This window comes from Nannospalax galili, unplaced genomic scaffold (assembly GCF_000622305.1).
Source record: "Nannospalax galili isolate Female #2095 unplaced genomic scaffold, S.galili_v1.0 scaffold179, whole genome shotgun sequence".
Classification (NCBI taxonomy): Eukaryota; Metazoa; Chordata; class Mammalia; order Rodentia; family Spalacidae; genus Nannospalax; species Nannospalax galili.
In genome coordinates, this window is record NW_008342627.1 from 266,789 (window position 1) to 284,897 (window position 18,109).

The 18,109-nt window shown below is 44.9% G+C and overlaps 1 protein-coding gene across 3 annotated transcripts in view; it reads left to right on the top strand.

Annotated features, from left to right (window-relative positions):
- Positions 1–18,109, top strand: part of Ccdc39 (coiled-coil domain containing 39) — a 43,089-nt gene that overhangs the window by 723 nt on the left and 24,257 nt on the right. For 2 of the 3 annotated variants that reach the window (XM_029566198.1, XM_008838640.2), the window contains exons 2-8: positions 4,735–4,854; positions 9,483–9,629; positions 11,970–12,128; positions 13,335–13,427; positions 13,520–13,648; positions 16,307–16,498; positions 17,578–17,681. In XM_029566198.1, coding sequence (XP_029422058.1) covers positions 4,735–4,854; positions 9,483–9,629; positions 11,970–12,128; positions 13,335–13,427; positions 13,520–13,648; positions 16,307–16,498; positions 17,578–17,681 — 944 coding nt within the window. The remainder of the gene's footprint in view (positions 1–4,734; positions 4,855–9,482; positions 9,630–11,969; positions 12,129–13,334; positions 13,428–13,519; positions 13,649–16,306; positions 16,499–17,577; positions 17,682–18,109) is intronic. The other variant, XM_008838641.2, reaches the window with a different exon arrangement.

An 18,109-nucleotide genomic window follows, 5' to 3' on the forward strand; every position in this document is an offset into this window, starting at 1 on the left:
GGGGGGAACCAGGGGAGGGCCAAGAGGAGAACCGAGTCCTGGTGTGGGCTGTTGCCATCCTCCTAAGCCTCTACTGCCCTGATCTCATCCTTTTTGTCTGTCCCAGCCTCCTCCCTTACTCTGGTACTCCAGCCAATAACCGTTACACATGTGGAAGTCTTATGGAAGTGATGACTGCTATTTAGGGTCAGGGGACCCCAAATCTCCTTCCCCTAAATGTACCAGGCAAGAACTGAGGGGTTTTCCCCAAGCCATGCACGGTTTGCAAAGGGATTTCTGGGGTTTGCCCAGCAACTGCCTTTTGCGAATGGGCACACACAAGACACGTTCTGGTTGATGTTTCTGCAATGTTTAAAGTGGCCCGAGATGTTTTTCAGGGGGACAGTTCAGCGGGAATGTAAAGTACGCAGGTCAGAAGTTTCATAGTGAGGGTCACAGTCCCAGAATGTTGGAGCAGTTGGCACTGAGGGCCGAGCTCACACCAGTTCTAATGTACTGCATGCCACTGGTGACCTGACAAACTGCTCCAGGAAGTTTGCAACCCTTTAGCTGGCAGTCTAAAGTCCCGCAATTCGGTGGTAGAGTGTGGGAAGACGGGCCAAGAACGCTGGATGAGTATGCAAGTTTGTGAAAGAGAAAAGAGACTGAAAATTCTTGATCAGATCTGTTGAGAACAATCTCGGAATTCTTAAAACGGGCATTAGGGCACTGGGAATGGACTGGATAGCTCTCTGCCCAGGTTTAGAACCTACTTGCCAGACTGATCCTGCTTATTTTCCAAACTGGAAATGAGTGAAAACAGTCACCAGACAGTGTTGTTATAAGACACCAAGGACGTAATGGAACTCACTATGTAGACCAGGCTGGCCTTGAACTCATGGAGATCTACTTGCCTCTGCCTCCCGAGTGCTGGGATTAAAGGTGTGCACCACCATGCCCAGCCAAATGTTAGTTGTTTTATAAAGTATTTTATTATTTTTATTTTATGTGTATGCGTATATTGTCTGCATGTGTGTAAGTGAACCTGTGTCGTGCCTTTGGAGGTCATAAGAGGGCATTGGAACCCCTGGAATTGGAGTTAGGACAGTTGTTGGCTGCCATGTGGGTGCTGGGATTCAAACCTGGGTCCTCTGCAAGAGCAGTCAGTATTCTTAACCTCTGAGCCAACTCTCTAGCCCCATCAAATGTTAGTTTTTAGAGTGATTGCCCATCGCAATGCCCATCACAATGCCCATCGCACAGAATCTTATAGTATTTACACTGGATGCTCTATAAAGCTTTCCAGCAGTGAAAAGAGAATCAAGGACATGAACTGAGTCAACGCTGCCATTAAAAATCCATTTTGTAGGGCCAGGTGTGGTGGTGCAGGCCTTTAATCCCAGCACTTGGGAGGCAGAGGCAGGCAGATCTCTGTGAGTTCAAGGCCAGCCTGGTCTACATAGTGAGTTCCAGGACAGCTGGGGCTACAGGGAGACCCTGTCTCAAAAAACAGAAAAAAAAAAAAAAAAAACCACTTTGTAAGTTTAAGATATTCAAACAAGAAAAATATGTTCTTGTCTTTCCGTTATCAGATTTATTTCATTTGCACACAGCCCAGTGCCTCTGTAGATTAGAAATGACTCCCCTTGAATGAATTTGCAATGTATCACATCCTAGCAGTGGTGTTCCTGGGTAATATGATGTTGGTCTGATTTCCATTTCTTTGCAGGAAGCTGGAAACAATCTCTGGAAGAGCCTAGAGCTGATTCTTTCCGATGTTTTCTCTGTTTGGACAACTATAGGGATTACTGTATTTTCAGATTCTCATTTTGTTACTTTCTTTGGCATTGTGCTCTTGTGGGGGAACAATCACACATTCAACTTTTCTCTCTGTGTGTCTCTGTGTGTTTGTAGTTCTTAGTTTTGAGTTCTGAATTGTATTTCCTCTGGGATCTTGTTTATCTTGGTATTTTATGTGTTGTGCGTTCTCAGCAAGCATCTGTTGATCTTTCCATCTCCCTTTATATTTAAGAAAGAAGCTGTACAGTTTGGGGACTATGGCGCGGGGGTGGGGTGGTTGTCCACTTATAATCTGTGCTTTCGTAGAAGAAGCAGACACTTCACTCTGGAGGTGTTATACAGAGATAAAGGTATATTTGGTGGCATATAATATCCATGAAGGTAAACGCAGTGAGCAGGAATGCAGCTAATTGCCATTAACGTAGGACCAACTATAAGTGCAAGAAGACGTTGTGAGGCTGGAGAGATGCTCGATGGTCAGAGCACTGGCCGCCCTTCCAGAGGACTGCATTTGCTTCCCAGCACCCACATGGTGCCTCACAACTGTCAGTAACTCTAGTTTCAGGGGATCCGATGCCCTCTTCTGGCCTCTGTGGCCATTGCATGCATATGGTACACTTACATACATGCAGGCAAAACATCCATATGCATAAAATGAAAAAAAATAAGAAGACATTGGCAAAACACTACTGTAGTGAGGTGCTTTATTAACGACCTCTGAATAGATAAGTGTAGCAAGGTAAGGGCATGAAGAGTATAAACAAAAATAAAGATAGAAACGTAGAGAGACTATATCCCTAAGTATAAAATATGTCCATAGAAATTGCCTCTGTGGCCATTGCATGCATATGGTACACTTACATACATGCAGGCAAAACATCCATATGCATAAAATGAAAAAAAATAAGAAGACATTGGCAAAACACTACTGTAGTGAGGTGCTTTATTAACGACCTCAGAATAGATAAGTGTAGCAAGGTAAGGGCGTGAAGAGTATAAACAAAAATAAAGAGAAACGTAGAGAGACTATATCCCTAAGTATAAAATATGTCCATAGAAATTTATAAGAATGCATCATGCCTGGACCAGCATCAAAAGCTCAGCCCACAGACAGTTACGAGGAGCCGGAAGGTGCAGGCCGTGGATTAGCAACCCCTAGGACACGTGCCAGGCTGCTGCTTTTCCAGAACAGCCAGATGCACAGGCACAGAAAGAGGAGCAGTAAATCCTAGGAGTGCGGAGTGGGAGTGTTTAAGGTTTCAGAAAGGGAAGTTGGGGGCGGGCATGGTGGTGGTGGCACTGCATTCTGAGTGGATTCAGTGCTGTGGAACTATGGCCTCACAATGGTTAAGGTGGCATTTTTTTTTGTTGTGTCTTTTGCCATCGTTATAGGTCCTAAAATACTGCACAAAGCAGGGCGTGGTGGCGCATGCCTTTAATCCCAGCACTGGGAGGCAGAGGCAGGCGGATCTCTGTGAGTTCAAGGCCAGCCTGGTCTACATAGTGAGTTCCAGGACAGCTGGGGCTACAGGGAGACCCTGACTCAAAAAGACAAAAAAACAAAAAACTGCACAAATAGAAATCTTACAGTCCTGTTCCCAGATTGCAAGTCAGCAGAATTCACAACAGATACAGTAGAAACAGTACAGGTCATGTCTTCAGATTCTCAATAGAATTTACAAAGAGATGCTTTAAAACATTTTTTTTTATTTTATGTGTATGTGTGTATTGCCTGTATGTATGTGAGTGTGCCCATGTCATGCAATGCCATGGAGGTCAGTAGAGGTGTAAGAGTGAAACCACGGAGGACAAGTCACGGCCTTTGGGTTGCAACAGCAAGAGGTTTATTCAGGACACAGGTACCTGTGGGCACAAAGTCTCCTCGGAGGACTTGCGCGCCCCAGGTTGAGTTCAGGGGGTTTGCTGCCATGTGGGTGCTGGGAATCGAACCCAGGTCCTCTGCAAGAGCAGTCAGTGCTCTTAACCACTGAGCCATCTCTCCAGCCCCACAAAGAGATGCTTTTTAGAAGTGATTTTAACGTCTTCCTTTATCTTAAGGGCTTAGGCATGCTTCTGAAAATGTATTTTTATTTTGGTCCTGGTTAGTCCTATATTAACAAGCAACCGAAGGGAAAGACCTCTACAGGAAGCAGCTAAAAGATGTTAGAGGAAGCATGCAGCCTTACATGCCTTCACCCTTAAATCAGTAAGTCAGAAAGTGAAGAAACTAAGAATTCAGCAGATTAAAATATGCTAGCCAAGTAAACAAAAGAAGAAGTTAAGACTGAAAGTTCAGGTGCCAGCAGAGTGGGAACACGCCAGCTGTGAGCATGTGCTGGCTCCTGAGCTTTTGTTGTCTTGTTAATGAGACAGCCCGTGGTTACATACTGGATGGGGAGCTGTGAGGAGAGCATCGAGGCAGTGGGTCCTGTTCCCATTGCAAACCCAGGGGAGATCTCGGCTGCATGTGCTCTAGTGCTGATTTCCCCACAGTAATCTCCAGGTAGCATCACTATTTATATCTAAAAGAGCAGTGGAGTTTTAGGAGTTCCAGTGGACATTTACAGAAGCAAAACGATACGTACTGAATGCTTGTGTCCTTCCAAAACTCCTAATTTGAAGTCCTAATTCCCAGTGTATTTAGAGGTAGGGTCTCTGGGAGGTAAATACGTCATGGAGGTGGAGCCCTCACAAATGGCATTAGTGCCCTAATAAGAAGAGGAAAGAGAGATGATCTCTCTGTCATGCCAGGGTATAGCATAAAAGTATTTGTCTGCAAAGTAGGGAGACGGCCCTCACTAGGAATCTAAGTACCCAACCTTCAGATCCTGAGAGATACAGTCCTGTTGTTTTCAGGTGTCCAGTCTGTTTTTGTTACAACATCTCAACCTGACCATGATGCAAAGCAAACAGAGATTCAATTTCCTCTTGAATCATGACATTTGTTATTTGCAGTTATCAAAGCTACAGAAGGAGAAGGCAAACTTGCAAGATCAGCTTCGTGATTATGAGGACCGAATTAACTCTATGAAGTCTCACCTTAAAAATGTTAATCAAGAATTTTCATTTACACAGGTAAGAAATACTGATATGCATGTGTAGAAATGGATCATGGGGATTGCACATGGGGATTACAACTTGTGATTTTATTTTAGTGATATAACAGGAAATCCCATAATAATCAAACTGTTATAAACGAGCCTTGAACCTGAAAGAGAGGGAAATAGTGTTTTGAATAACTACTGTGAACAGTTTTAAACAAAACTAACTCATGTGAAGGGAGAAATCATAATTGAAAATCTCCTATAGGAAGAGCCAGGTGGTGCATGACTTTAATCCAGCACTCAGGAGGCAGAGGTCGGCAGAGCTTTGTGAGCTCCAGGTCAGCCAGGGCAATGTAGTGGGACCCTGTCTCAAAAAAAAGTCATACAGGGTTGAGAGATGGCTTAGCAGTTAAATGCACTTGGTGCTCCTGCAGAGGACCCAAGTTCAGTTCCCACCACCCGTGTTGGATGTCTCCTAACTGCCTGGAACTCTGGGTCCAGGGGATCTGACACCCTCTTCTGAACTCTGCTGGCACCTGTACACATGTGCACAAATACACACATGTACACACATATACATGTAATTAAAAAGAAAATCTTTAAAAAATCTCATTGTTAGACAGTAGATCATCATGAGGCAGGCAGGGGGGCAAGTGAGCAGAGGTGGGCATAAGTGCTGCTCAGTAGAACTTCTGTCTCCTTTAAACTTTTCAGTGTAACTGCCAGGTTGACTTTAGGTAGAGGTTTAATCTTCATGCTTCACAAATCCCTGAGGTTTCGTGGTATTTTAGTTCGAGTTGTGATTCTTTGAGACGTAGTGTAGCCCAGGCTGCTCTCAAACTTGTACCCTTCCTCCATTAGCCTTCCAAGTGCTGCGGTTATAAGTGTGTGCCATCATCTTAAGGATAATTCTGAGATTTAAAATTTTTATGTTCAGGAGACTTTTAAGATAAGTGGGAGAGGCAGGTTGCATTTTAGAAATATTAGCAGAGGGGCCAGAGAGACTGCTCGGGGTAGGAGTGCTTGCTTACCTTCCAGAGGAGCCGAGTTCAGCTCCCAGCACCCACGTCAGGCAGCTCACACCTGCCTGTAACTCCAGTTTCAGGGACTCTGACATCCTTTTCTGGACTCCAGTAGCACCCCTCAGGTATGACACACATGGAGGTATACATGCATATTGACATAAATAAAAATACATTAAAAAAAAGGGGTATTGACACAAATCCAGTTTAATGGGATGGACTGATTCTGCAACTTTAGTGCTATGAGTAACTTAGTGTGGAACTCACTGTCTGCAGAACCCCAGAAAAACCAGACTGCCGCACACCAGCCATGACAGTTTCCTGACTGCCAGCTCAAAAAGCCATTTTAATAAATGTATCTTCCTGAGAAAAATTTATATTAAAAATGGCAAAGCCATATTTTAAAGATAATTTTAGTACAGATTATTACTAATCTTAGTAGATTTTACTAAAATATTATTAGAAAATTTTGCATTTAATAAGCTTGTAAAATCAGTACTGGGATTCTTGAGGACTTGGTGAGTAATTGATAAACTATTTGGAACAGTATTTCTCCTCGCTTCTGTGCTGGAAGCTTCAGTTGTTAACTTGACCCACCTGGGAGGAGGGAGCCTCAATTGGGGAATTTCCTCCATTGGACTGGCCTGTGGCCATGTCTGTGGGGCAGCTTCTTGATGAGTGATGTGGGAGGGCCCAGCCCACTGTGGGTGGTGCCACCCCTGGGCAGTGGGCCTGTGTTGCATAAGAAAGCAGGCTGAGCAGGGGCCAGGGGAACAAGCCAGTAAGCAGCATTCCTCCATGGCCCGTACTCTAACTCCTGCCTTAGTTTCCTTTGTTGATGGATTGTGAGTACTAAGATAAACAAATCCTTTCCTTCCCAAGTTGTTTTTGGTCAGCACTTTATCACAGAGAGAAACTAACTAGAACAGAAATTGGTCCCACAGAGTGGGCTATTGCTGTGACAGACCTGACCATGTTGTTTTCGGGAGGATTATGGAAGTGTTTGGAACTTTGGGCTAGAAAAGCCATTGAGTGCTTAGATGTTTAGTGAGCTGTTCTGTGGAAATGTGGAAGATAATGCTGAAAGGTGTAGATGACAGAGACCTGGCTTATGCAGTTTCAGAGGAAAGTTGGAGAGTCCATCAGAGACTATCAGGGCTGTTCATGTGGTATTTTTAAATTGAGAATCTGTGGTTTCTGGTCATCTGGGGCTGAAGGATCGGCTGTGATTATGAAGAGACCAGCGTCACTGATGTGAAATCTGGGAAGTATTTCCTCAGGGTCAGCACACAGAAGCTGTGGTTCAGAGAGGGGCTGAGGCTCCATTTAAGGCTGGCAGCAAAACTTGGTAACGTGTGAGAGTCTCCCATGTGGTACTGGTGTTAGCAGCATGAAAGCTGCGGGATTGAAGGGATCATGGAGAGAATCAGGCTTGTTACCCAAGAGGTGGTAGGTGAAGGTACAGCCTCAGTGCAGAGAGGGCTGCAGTGTTTGCGATGTCAGGACTGTGGGATGACTTCCAAGGACAGCGGCAGATATGGAGCCAGCCTGAGCCTACAAGCAGGCTGTGTGTTGTGGATGGCAGAGCAGTGGAGTGCAGCTGCCCAGGTCCTTTGGAGCCCAGAAGATGGTGAGTGACTCCCAGATGTCCACTGTGGAGCTGTACTGCTGGACTTGGGTCTTGCTTAAGTGTGCCCAGTTCTTCCCTTTTGAAGTAGAAAGTATGTAACTTATTTTTGAGTTTTACAGGAGCCCAGAGTTGAAAGACTTTGGACTTTTAAAGTGAACTTAAACTTTTTAAATTGGGTTTTTTAACTGACCGTGGGAGTTTTAAAAGTTGGCCTGTACTTTATATTGTGATATTAACATGAGATCTTGAAGACAAGCCATGGAAATCTTATGGTTTAATAGTGATGTGTTTGTGTTTCAGGTGACAAGGGGTCAGTTGTCCTAGACAGCTTCCATTGTCAACTTGACCCACCTGGAAAGAGAGAGCCTCAGTTGGGAAACTGCCTCTATTGGGCTGGCTGTGTGGCTATGTCTGTGGGCATTTTCTTGATTGATGTGGGAGGTCCCAGCTCACTGTGGGCAGTGCCACCTCGAGGCAGGTGGCCCTGAGTTGTATAAGAAAGCACAGGCCAGGGGAGCAGCCAGTGAGTAGTGCTCCTCCAGGGCCCATGCTTCAGCTTCTGCCTCTGGGTTCCTGCCTTGGCTTCCTTCTGTGATGGACTATCACTTCGAAGAGTAAGATGCAATAAACCCTTTCCTCCCCAAGTTGGTTTTAAGTTGGACAACTCCTTACTAAGCTGCTGGTTAGGGACTGGAGGGAGTTCCTCATCAAAGCTGAATCACATAGACCAAGGTCACTTAGCTTTACTACAGCAGATGGATATTGAGAGTCTTAACCTGGAAGCATCCTAGCATCTGTAGCTAAGAGGTAGTCCCTAATGAACAGAGCTTACTACAAGGCAGGACTGTATGCTAATGAATTCTAAGAAACATGTGCGACTGCGAGTGTGCAGGAATCACTTCAGAATTAGCCCTGGTAAGTGGGGTCCGACCAATCCAATGTAGCCATCCCTTTCTCAGTTATTTTAAACCAGTATTTTTATTATAAAGAATGAGCTATAACTTTAAAAAGTTATTTATTAGCTGGGCATGGTGGTGCACACCTTTAATCCCAGCACTTGGGAGGCAGAGGCAGGCAGATCTCTGTGAGTTCAAGGCCAGCCTGGTCTACATAGTGAGTTCCAGGCCAGCTGGGGTACAGGGAGACCCTGTCTCAAAAAGACCAAAAAAAAAAAGTTATTTATCTTATTTTATTTTATGTGTATGAGTGTATTGCCTGCATTTATGTAAGTGCACCCATGTCATACAGTGCCAAAGGAGGTCAGAAGAGAGTGTAAGATCTCCTGGAACTGGAGTTATGGATGGTTGTTAGCCTCTATGTGGGTGCTGGGACTTGAACTTGGGTCCTCTTCAAAAACAGCCACTGCTCTTAACCCCTTAGCTATCACTCTGGCCCCCTCTGGATGGTTTTTGTCACTGGGAAGCCCTCATTTGTTTATATTAGATCTTCACAGGTGAGTCCAATGTCCATCTAAGTCACACTGTCCATATACACTTGGCTTTCTTTAGTTTTCTTTGATTCATCTTACTTCTGACAGTATTTCTGAGCAGTCCAGTGGTGAACCTTTGCACAAGTGATGAACAACAGTAACTGCAGAGTAACCCTGGGGCAAGGCATGTACATTTCACAGTGGGCAGTTAACAGTAGTTAATCCAAATGTGTGTTGGAGCTAGTGTTTTGTTTTTCTTTTTAAAAATATTTTACTATTTTTATATTACGTATATGAGTGTATTGCCTGCATGTATGTAAAGTGCACCTGTGTCATGCAATGCCTGTGGAGGTCAGAAGAGGGCATTGGATCCCCTGGAACTGGAGATAACAATGGTTGTGAGCTGCCATGTGGCTTGTGGGTGCTGGGACCCAAACCCAGGTACTCTGCAAGAGCAGCCAGTGCTCTCACCCGTGGACCATCTCCAGCCCTTGTTGGAGTTATTTTGTCTAATGGTTTATTGTAAATATTTTATAATGTAAAATTCAGAAAGTGTTCTACTTTGTGTGTTATTCTAGTCTCTTTACAAAGCAAGGGAGTTTGAAATTGAAAGTGAGGAACATTTTAAGGCCATTGCTGAACGAGAGCTGGGTCGGGTGAAGGGTGAGATTCAGCGGCTGAACAATGAGATGGTCGCTATCCAGGAGCAGAAGAGCGATGAGGAGGTGAGTGTGGAGTGTGAAGCGGGCTGGAGGCTCCGGCCTCTGTGCCTTCTCCCCGGGGACAGTGCCCTCTTCTCTGTACAGGAGACACACCCTCGGTTCCCTCACCCTCATGGGTTTTGGACTGTGAAAAGATCCAGAACTGTGGTGTGGGTGAAACAGTGATTGACAGTAATTTCTGTGCCGACTTCTTCTGCAGGTACCGAGGGATTTACTTTGGGGAAAGCACAGTGCTGCCTGTCAGAGACCGAGGCACGCACAAGCTGGGCGGCATCACTAAAAGACTCACCGTTTTAGTTTCATGTCTCACTGACCAATCTGATCTCAAGCACATGTCAGCTTGGGTCCCTCTAATTGCACTGCTTTAAAATCGATATTTTCTGAGTTCTCAGTCACTTGCTTTAGGGCTCCTTTCATGTTCCCATGCTTCTCCTTACTTCTAGAAATGCCTGTCTACGTGATATACACTTGGATAATGCATATTTTAATTTTATAATGCAACTCATATGTGGTATAATTAACACTAACTTGGATTTATGTATTCTCTGCTTTCTTTTATGAATATAGGTTCATTAAGTGACATTTATAAAAATACATTTTTAAAATTTTTATTCAATTTTTGTGATTTTTGTACAATATAATTTGATGGTATTTAGATCCCCTTCCCTACCCACACCTGCCCATACTGCTCCCACCCAATTTAATGTACTGTATTGTATATATAAACTTACATATATATAATATGACCTATAGAGTCTGATTTGTATTCCCACATGTCCTTCAGTGTGGGTTCATACACTGGAGCCTGGCTAATTTACCAAGAGTCCCATCTCTGTAAGGGATGCCTCTGCCCCTCCCAGCAGCCATCAGTTTCCAAAAGTTCCTTAGGTTGGGTTGGGGTTTCTTACCTGCTTCCCATGTCTATGCTGGGATTTTTGTCTGATTTGACCTTGTTTGGAACTTGTGCACGCCATCACCATTGCTGTGAGTTCATATGAGTAACTGACCAGCTGTCTGGAAGACTCTGTTTCCTTGTGATCATCGATCACCTCTGGCTCTTACTATCCTCCCCCACCCCTGTTCTCAATGATCCCTGAACCATGGGAGGCAGAAGGTTGGTCTAGGTGGTCCTACTTGGGGATAAGCAGTCTGCAGTTCTCTGCACATTGGCCATTGTGGGATTCTGTGTCAGTCATCATCTGCCACATAAGGAAACTTCTCTGCTGAGAGCTGAGAGATGCATTCATTTTATGTGTAGAGGTTGCATTGAAGATGTGTCGCTTAGGGCTAAGCATCTCACAGCCATGCATATTTGGCTATGTTTACAGTACTACGCATGAGTTCCCGTCCATCACGTGGGCCTTGATTCCAATTAGACAGCTATTGATTACCCCCAGTGTATAAGTCCCATGACTACACCAGTAGTGATAATTTGCCAGTTCAGTGATTGTTCATTAGATTTTAGCTGGGTTGGACCATTGATTGATGTTCTCCCTTAGCAGTTTGCATAATGTCCTTTAGAACTGTGGGAGCTCGTCTTCAGAGAGGAGGCTTCCAGGTCAGTTCCAGCTTCATTGCTCCAAGTTCTGAGTCTGAAGCATGTCCCGTGTTCAGCACCAGGGTTTTACCTTCAAGTTCTGGGAGGCAGTCAACGGCTGTGGCAATAGCCTGTGTGATTTGGGAGCCTCTTGGACTACCCTGACCAACAGCTGGAAGGGAGGCTTCTCTGCCTGGCTCTGTTCCTGGTTACATGGCCTTCAGCCACACTACTAGAAACATTTTTATCTTCTCTACTGGATTTGCTTCTGCTAGAAGTGCTTCCACAGCTTCCGAACGAGAGAACTCTGGGAGTAGCAAACGTGATGGGAAATGGGGCTGAAGGGCGTCTGCCATGGGCGTTAGCCAGCGTGCCAAGAACGTTGCTGTAACTGAGTTCACACACACATGCCCACACAGCTACTCATACACACACAACTGCACACACATACACACGCACTCACCTGCATATACACATGCACACACATACCCATGTATATACAGTGTGCACACACATACACACTTTTGGTTGGCTTTGGTGCAGAATCAGTGAGATTTCTTTGAAAGAACTACCCTAAAGCCTTTTAGAGAGAACTTTGGCTCAGCTACTGTTCTGACTTAGTATAATCATTTTCTTTTTTACAACTAAAGAATTAAAGTTCAAGCATGAAAGTTATATAACTAAACATATCATTTGGAAAGCAGGGACATGGCCTCTTCATTTTGTTGTGTATAATGCTGTGCTTTAGCTTAGCTTATAAAATAATGTCTTGTAATTTCTCATTCCCTTCTTTGCCTTGGAAATAGAACAGCATATTTAAAACTACTCAAAAATTGGATGACTTGAAATGTCAGATGAACTGGGACCAGCAGGCACTGGAGGCCTGGTTGGAAGAATCCGCTCATAAGGACAGCGACGCCCTCACTTTTCAGAAGTACTCAAAGCAAGATGACAATAAAATCAGGGTGAGGAGTTAGGAAGCATTATAACCATTTTCCTCCAAATCATCTCTTTAAACATAAAGTTGTAATTACTGATTTTTAAAGTAGTAGTTCTTTTTTTTTTTTCTTTTTTTGTCTTTTTGAGACAGGGTCTCCTTGTAGCCCCAGCTGTCCTGGAACTCACTATGTAGACCAGGCTGGCCTTGAACTCACAGAGATCCACCTGCCTCTGCCTCCAGAGTGAGTGCTGGGATTAAGGGCGTGTGCCACCACGCCTGGCAAGTAGTAATTCTTAAAGATGTTTGGGTCAGGGTCTCTTGAGCCTCTACTATAATAAAGTCAAGTATTCTTTCTATAGAAAACTAACTGTAGGGGCTTGAGAGATGGCTCAGTGGTAGAACGCCAGCTCCTTGTCCAGAGGACTGGGCTTTGGTTACTAGCACCCACATGGTGGCTATCAACTGTCCAAAACTCTAGTTCCAGGACATCTGATCACTTCTTCTGGCCTTCAGGAGCATTGCACACACATGGTGCACGTATATCCGTATCCATGCAGGAGAATACTCCTATACATCTAAATAAATAAATAAAAATAAATAAATAAAATTTTTAGAAGGTGACTAGTCAGATACCACGAAGGATGGCTGCATCTGTTCTGCAGCTTCTCTGAAGCACTTGAGCAGCTAGGGATCCCAGGTTAAGAGTGTCCTGATTCAGAGGGACTCCTAAAAGCATTTCAAAAGAGAGATTTGTGCCAGAACTGTTCATTGATTCGTGGGTGTTTTGTCTACAGTGTAGTCTGAATATTATGTGGAACTTCTGACCTGAGACACTAGTACCACTAACAAGCCGTCGGAACGTCATGTGCAGCCCTCCCACTCTCTCTGCTGCTGCTCATGGCGTTAGTGCCGGAAATGTGCAACTTTCTAGCAGATTTAATATAAACTGCACTGTTTTAAATATTTTCAAATAGAAAAATTGTATTTCAGTCTCTTTTCCAAGTTACTTTCAAAGGTATTACAAGCTGTCTTAGGAATAAGGGATTTTCATGATGACCTATGGGAATTAGATTCATCTTTGGGTTAGGTACCAAGGAAGATGTGTGTTTAGGTTGTTAGCGAGTAGGCACCTCCGTGGGCGCAGTGATGCAAAACGTAGAGATGTCGTACACCAGCTTTTAAGTTAAAGTAAAATGGTGATTATAAACATTTCCCTGTCACCACATTGCAGGCACTGACCCTGCAGTTAGAAAGACTGACCCTGGAGTGCAACGAGAAGAGGAAAGCTCTCGACAGTGAGCTAACAGAGACAGTGAGCGCTCAGGTGGGTTCACAGACTTTCACGTCTTAGCTTTCAAGGTGATGTCTGCAAACGCATTTGGATAACGGGAATGTAACTCGCTCTTTCTTTGATAGTTAGAACTGGACAAAGCCTCACAGGACTTTCGCAAGATTCATTACGAGAGACGAGAGCTCATCCGACAGTGGGAAGGCACCATCGAGCAGATGCAGAGGCGGGATCAGGAGATCGACCACTGTGCCCTGGTGAGGGAGCTCGGCCACCAGTGCGCAGCCCCACCGTGTCTCCTCCATGGAACTCCTATATCAGATGTAGATTTCTGTTATATGAAGGTCACTTTTTGGCAGGATTCAGTGGTTTTGGTAAATGTTTTCAAAGGTGACTGCATTTAGCACAGGACCCTGAAGATAAGCTGCTTATAGTATCATCACTGGAGATGGGATCAGTTCCTTTCAGGGACACTAATGCCCGAGCTTTCCTGCGGCTGTTCATAGTGACTTGGTTTTAACATGCATGCTGTTTGGTAGTGAGGTACAGTTGTGGAGAGATGGCCTTGGTAGATACTGAAGCTGAGGAGGAGGACCAGAAGAGAAGCCTGGACAGGAGGCATTCCTCTTCTGAAGCTGGGCACCAGTGATGACTGACAGCCCAGGCATGGACGGGATCATCTGGAAGTAACTCAGGGCCTCTGCTGTCAGCTGTAACTTCCAGGGGGGTTAGGAGAACATTGAGAGGAAACAAGGGGTTGGCGTTAAAAGTTGGAAGAGCCGGAGGAGTTGAGAAGACAGAGAGGACAAAAGGAGGCAGGGGTAGGGGATGTTTAGTTCCACTCGATCTCCACGAGGAGGTAAGCAGCTGAGGTCTGGGTGTCTGGACTTCAGGGAGCTGGGGGTGGCTTGTCTGTGATTCCTCTTTTATTGACAGCCTGGCTGTGCCTCTCTAAAATGGGCAAGAGCAGCATTGCCACAGGCCTCTTAGTCCTTGGTGCTGGTGTTGGTGTCTGTCAAGTCCCAACTCTTTCCATACATGAATCAGGCAGGCCCAAGGTCCCAGATCCATGACCATGTTAGCAGCAGGCATACCAGATGCAGAAGCACTCTTGGGAAATGGGAGTGTTGCAGACTGTATTTGCATTTTCCCAAGAGGTATAAAAGCCAGTATGATGAAGTCTTTGGGGTGAGCCCTGGAACATTGCACTTTGACTTCTGCTGTCTGGCTGCAACAGCACGACATGAAGAAGGCTGTGGTTTTGTAAGAGTACCACATCACAAGTAGTTACTTGGCAGAATTCTATTTGGAGAAACTTGAGAAGTATGATTTAGGATGTCTTTTTCATTCAAATTCATCAAAGCTGTTACCTCCGGAGTCACTAGTGAAGATCTTGTTTGAGGTCCTCTCCAGCCTTAAGGCTTTGTTCTACATTGCCTAAAAGTTGGCCTTTTTTGAACTTGGTACAGATCATAGTCTGGCCCTCAGCCCTACTTTTCTAGCCTGCTTTTTCAGCCTCTTTTACCTGGGTCTCGTCCTTATTGTGTTGCCTTCCCAACTTCGCCTACCACTCTCTGCTCCAAGCACATGAACATGTTTATGCATCTCTATCCATGTAGGTCTGATTTAAGTCATCCCTGTAGGTAGTAAGGTCTGGCTCTCTTGGGTAGTATTCAGTGTCTATTTTTTTCTCACAGGACCTTTTCTGTATATTAGCTACATAACTTTGTGGATTCTTTTTACTGCTATGTCTTTAAGACCATCAGATAGCTTAAAAGAAGACATTTTAAAATTTACTTTTATGTGCATGAGTGTTTTGCCTATATGTATGTAGGTATACCACATGTGTGCCTGGTGCCTGTAGAGGCCAGAAAAGGGTGTTAGATCCCCTGGAACTGGAGTTAAGGATGGGTTAGTTAGTTGATGCGGGTGCTGGGAACTGAACTTGGGTTCTCTGGAAGAGCAGTAAGTACTCTTAACCTCTGAGCCGTCTCTCCAGCCCCATTCTTATTGAAACCAAAAAAAAAAAAAAAAATGCCAGTTATGTTTTGTTTTGTTTTGTTGGTACAGGGTTTCTGTGTAGCCCAGGCTGGCCTTCCCCTGACTTTGTAGCCCAGGCCAGCCTTCCCCTGACTTTGTAGCCCAGGCCGGCCTTCCCCTGACTGTGTAGCCCAGGCTGGCCTTCCCCTGACTGTGTAGCTCAGGCTGATCTCAAAATTTTGATATTCATGACTCGGCCCCTTGAGTGCTGGGATTATAGATGTGTGCCACAATACCTGGCTAAAATGTTATTTCTGAAAGATGAAAAATAGTTGTCTATACAATATTTGGGAAATTTCACTGAAACCTCAGATTCTATGTGAAAAATACTCAGTGCTTGCTCTTGGGGCGGGTGTTGTCCTTCACGTGTAGACGCCTACCTGGTTCCTCCATCTCTTTATCAAAGTTCCAGAGAAATGTAAGAAAACACAGTGATGCTCTATGCTGTAAGTTCACAGGCATTGGTGTTTGCAGATCAGAAACTGTTTACTCATGAGTCTCTCTTAAAAATGCTTTTAAAAGTTTTATTTTAAGGGCTAGAAAGTTCGCTTAGCAGCTAAGAGTGCTGGCTATTCTTGTAGAGGACCTGGGTTCGAATCCCAGGACCCACATGGCTGCTAACAACCATCCATAACTTCAGTTCCAGGGGATCCGACACCCTCTTCTGCCCTCTGTGACCATTGTATGATATGGCTGTACTTACATGCAGGCAATACATGAATACACATAAAAATAATAAAAATAGAAACTTTATTTTAAAAAATGGGTGCTGAATATAAGAATGAAAGAATGAAACTACATTCCCTTTTATTTTAGTTTGTTCCTATTAAATAAATACACAATAATAAATTAAATGCATGCATTTGTTTCATTAGCAGTTAGCAAGGATAAAGCAGGAAATGAGAGAAAAAGAGAATGTGGTTAAAGAAAAGATCAAGTTTCTGGAAGATGAGCTTGGGAACAATGTAGAGTTTGAGAGAAGACTCTCTGCTGCGGAGCGCAGAGTCGTGAAGCACAGGATGGAGTACCAGCGCCATGAAGCCAGCAGGAGTCAGCTGAAGGATGAGGTCTGTGTGCTCACAGAGAGGGCTGAAGTCAGCCAGGAGCCTGTCCTCTGATTGGGGGCCACCTTCTAGCCCTTTTCCTTAAGACTCTTTAGTGGTTTTTGTTTTCTTTGAGACAGCTCTCACCAGGAGACGGTGTGAATCTTGTGTAACTGGGAGATGGGTGTGAATCCTGTGTGACTGGTGGATGGGCTTGAATCCTGTGTGACTGGGAGATGGGCGTGAATCCTGTGTGACTGGGGATGGGTGTGAATCCTTGTCCCTGGGAGATGGGCTTGAATCCTGTGTCATTGGGAGATGGGTGTGAATCCTGTGTCACTGGGGATGGGTGTGAATCCTGTATCACTGGGAGATGGGTGTGAATCCTGTGTGACTGGGGATGGGTGTGAATCCTGTGTCACTGGGGATGGGTGTGAATCCTGTGCGACTGGGGATGGGTGTGAATCCTGTGTCACTGGGAGATGGGTGTGAATCCTGTGTCACTGGGAGATGGGTGTGAATCCTTTGTGACTGGGGATGGGTGTGAATCCTGTGTCACTGGGAGACGGGCGTGAATTGTGAATCCTGTGTCCCTGGGAGACAGGTGTGAATCCTGTGTGACTGAGAGATGGGTGTGAATCCTGTGTCACTGGGGTATGGGTGTGAATCCTGTCACTGGGAGATGGATGTGAATCCTGTGTCACTGGGAGAGGGGTCTGACACATTACTGGGAGGAAGCATGTAGCAAGAGGAGGACATATTGAGTCTCGATTTTCCAAATCCAGCTGTGCTCCTTCCTGATTTCCGTGGCATACTGTGCGTATGTATCATGTATCTGGAGTCACATGACACTTTCTCCCTGGGCAGGCAGGACTAGTGAGTGGACATTTCTGCACAACTTCTATATGTAGATATTTACAATTTTCTGGTATTATGGAAACAAAGTCATTCAGAATTTGGTATGTGAATAAGTAGATTATGTTAATTACAGAAGCTACTGTTTCATGGGCGTGATGCAGATTAGAAGGTAGAACAGATCTTAGACATGAGGCTAATTTGTAGAATGTAGAATAAATACTTCCTCTTTCGTTCCTGATGAACAGCTGGATATTTTAAAAGCCACTCTCAGTAGGACATCCAGTGACTTAGAAGCACTGAGGAAGAACATTTCCAAAGTGAAGAAGGACATTCATGAAGAAAGTTCAAAGTAAGGAATAGCCCTAAATGTGTTTGTGTTTTGAGACTTAGAAGATTATTAAAGATTGTTTTTGCTAAATACATGCAAAATTATAGCGCTACATTCTTGTTGGTGCTCAGGATGAAAACTACGACCTTGTGCGTGCTAGGCAGGCACTCTGTCACTGGGGCACTTCTTCAGCCTGCTGAGCTCCCCCCAGTCCCGTGAGCTCCCCCCAGTCCCCTGAGCTCCCCCCAGTGTTCTGAGCTCCCCCCAGTCCCCTGAGCTCCCCCCAGTCCCCTGAGCTCCCCCCAGTCCCCTGAGCACCCCAGTCCCCTGAGCTCCTCCCAGTCCCCTGAGCTCCACCCAGTCCCCTGAGCTCCCCCCAGCCCAGCTACTTCATTATGCAGCTCACATTTTCCTGTTTTTTTCATAACCTACAGGGTATATCATGGTAT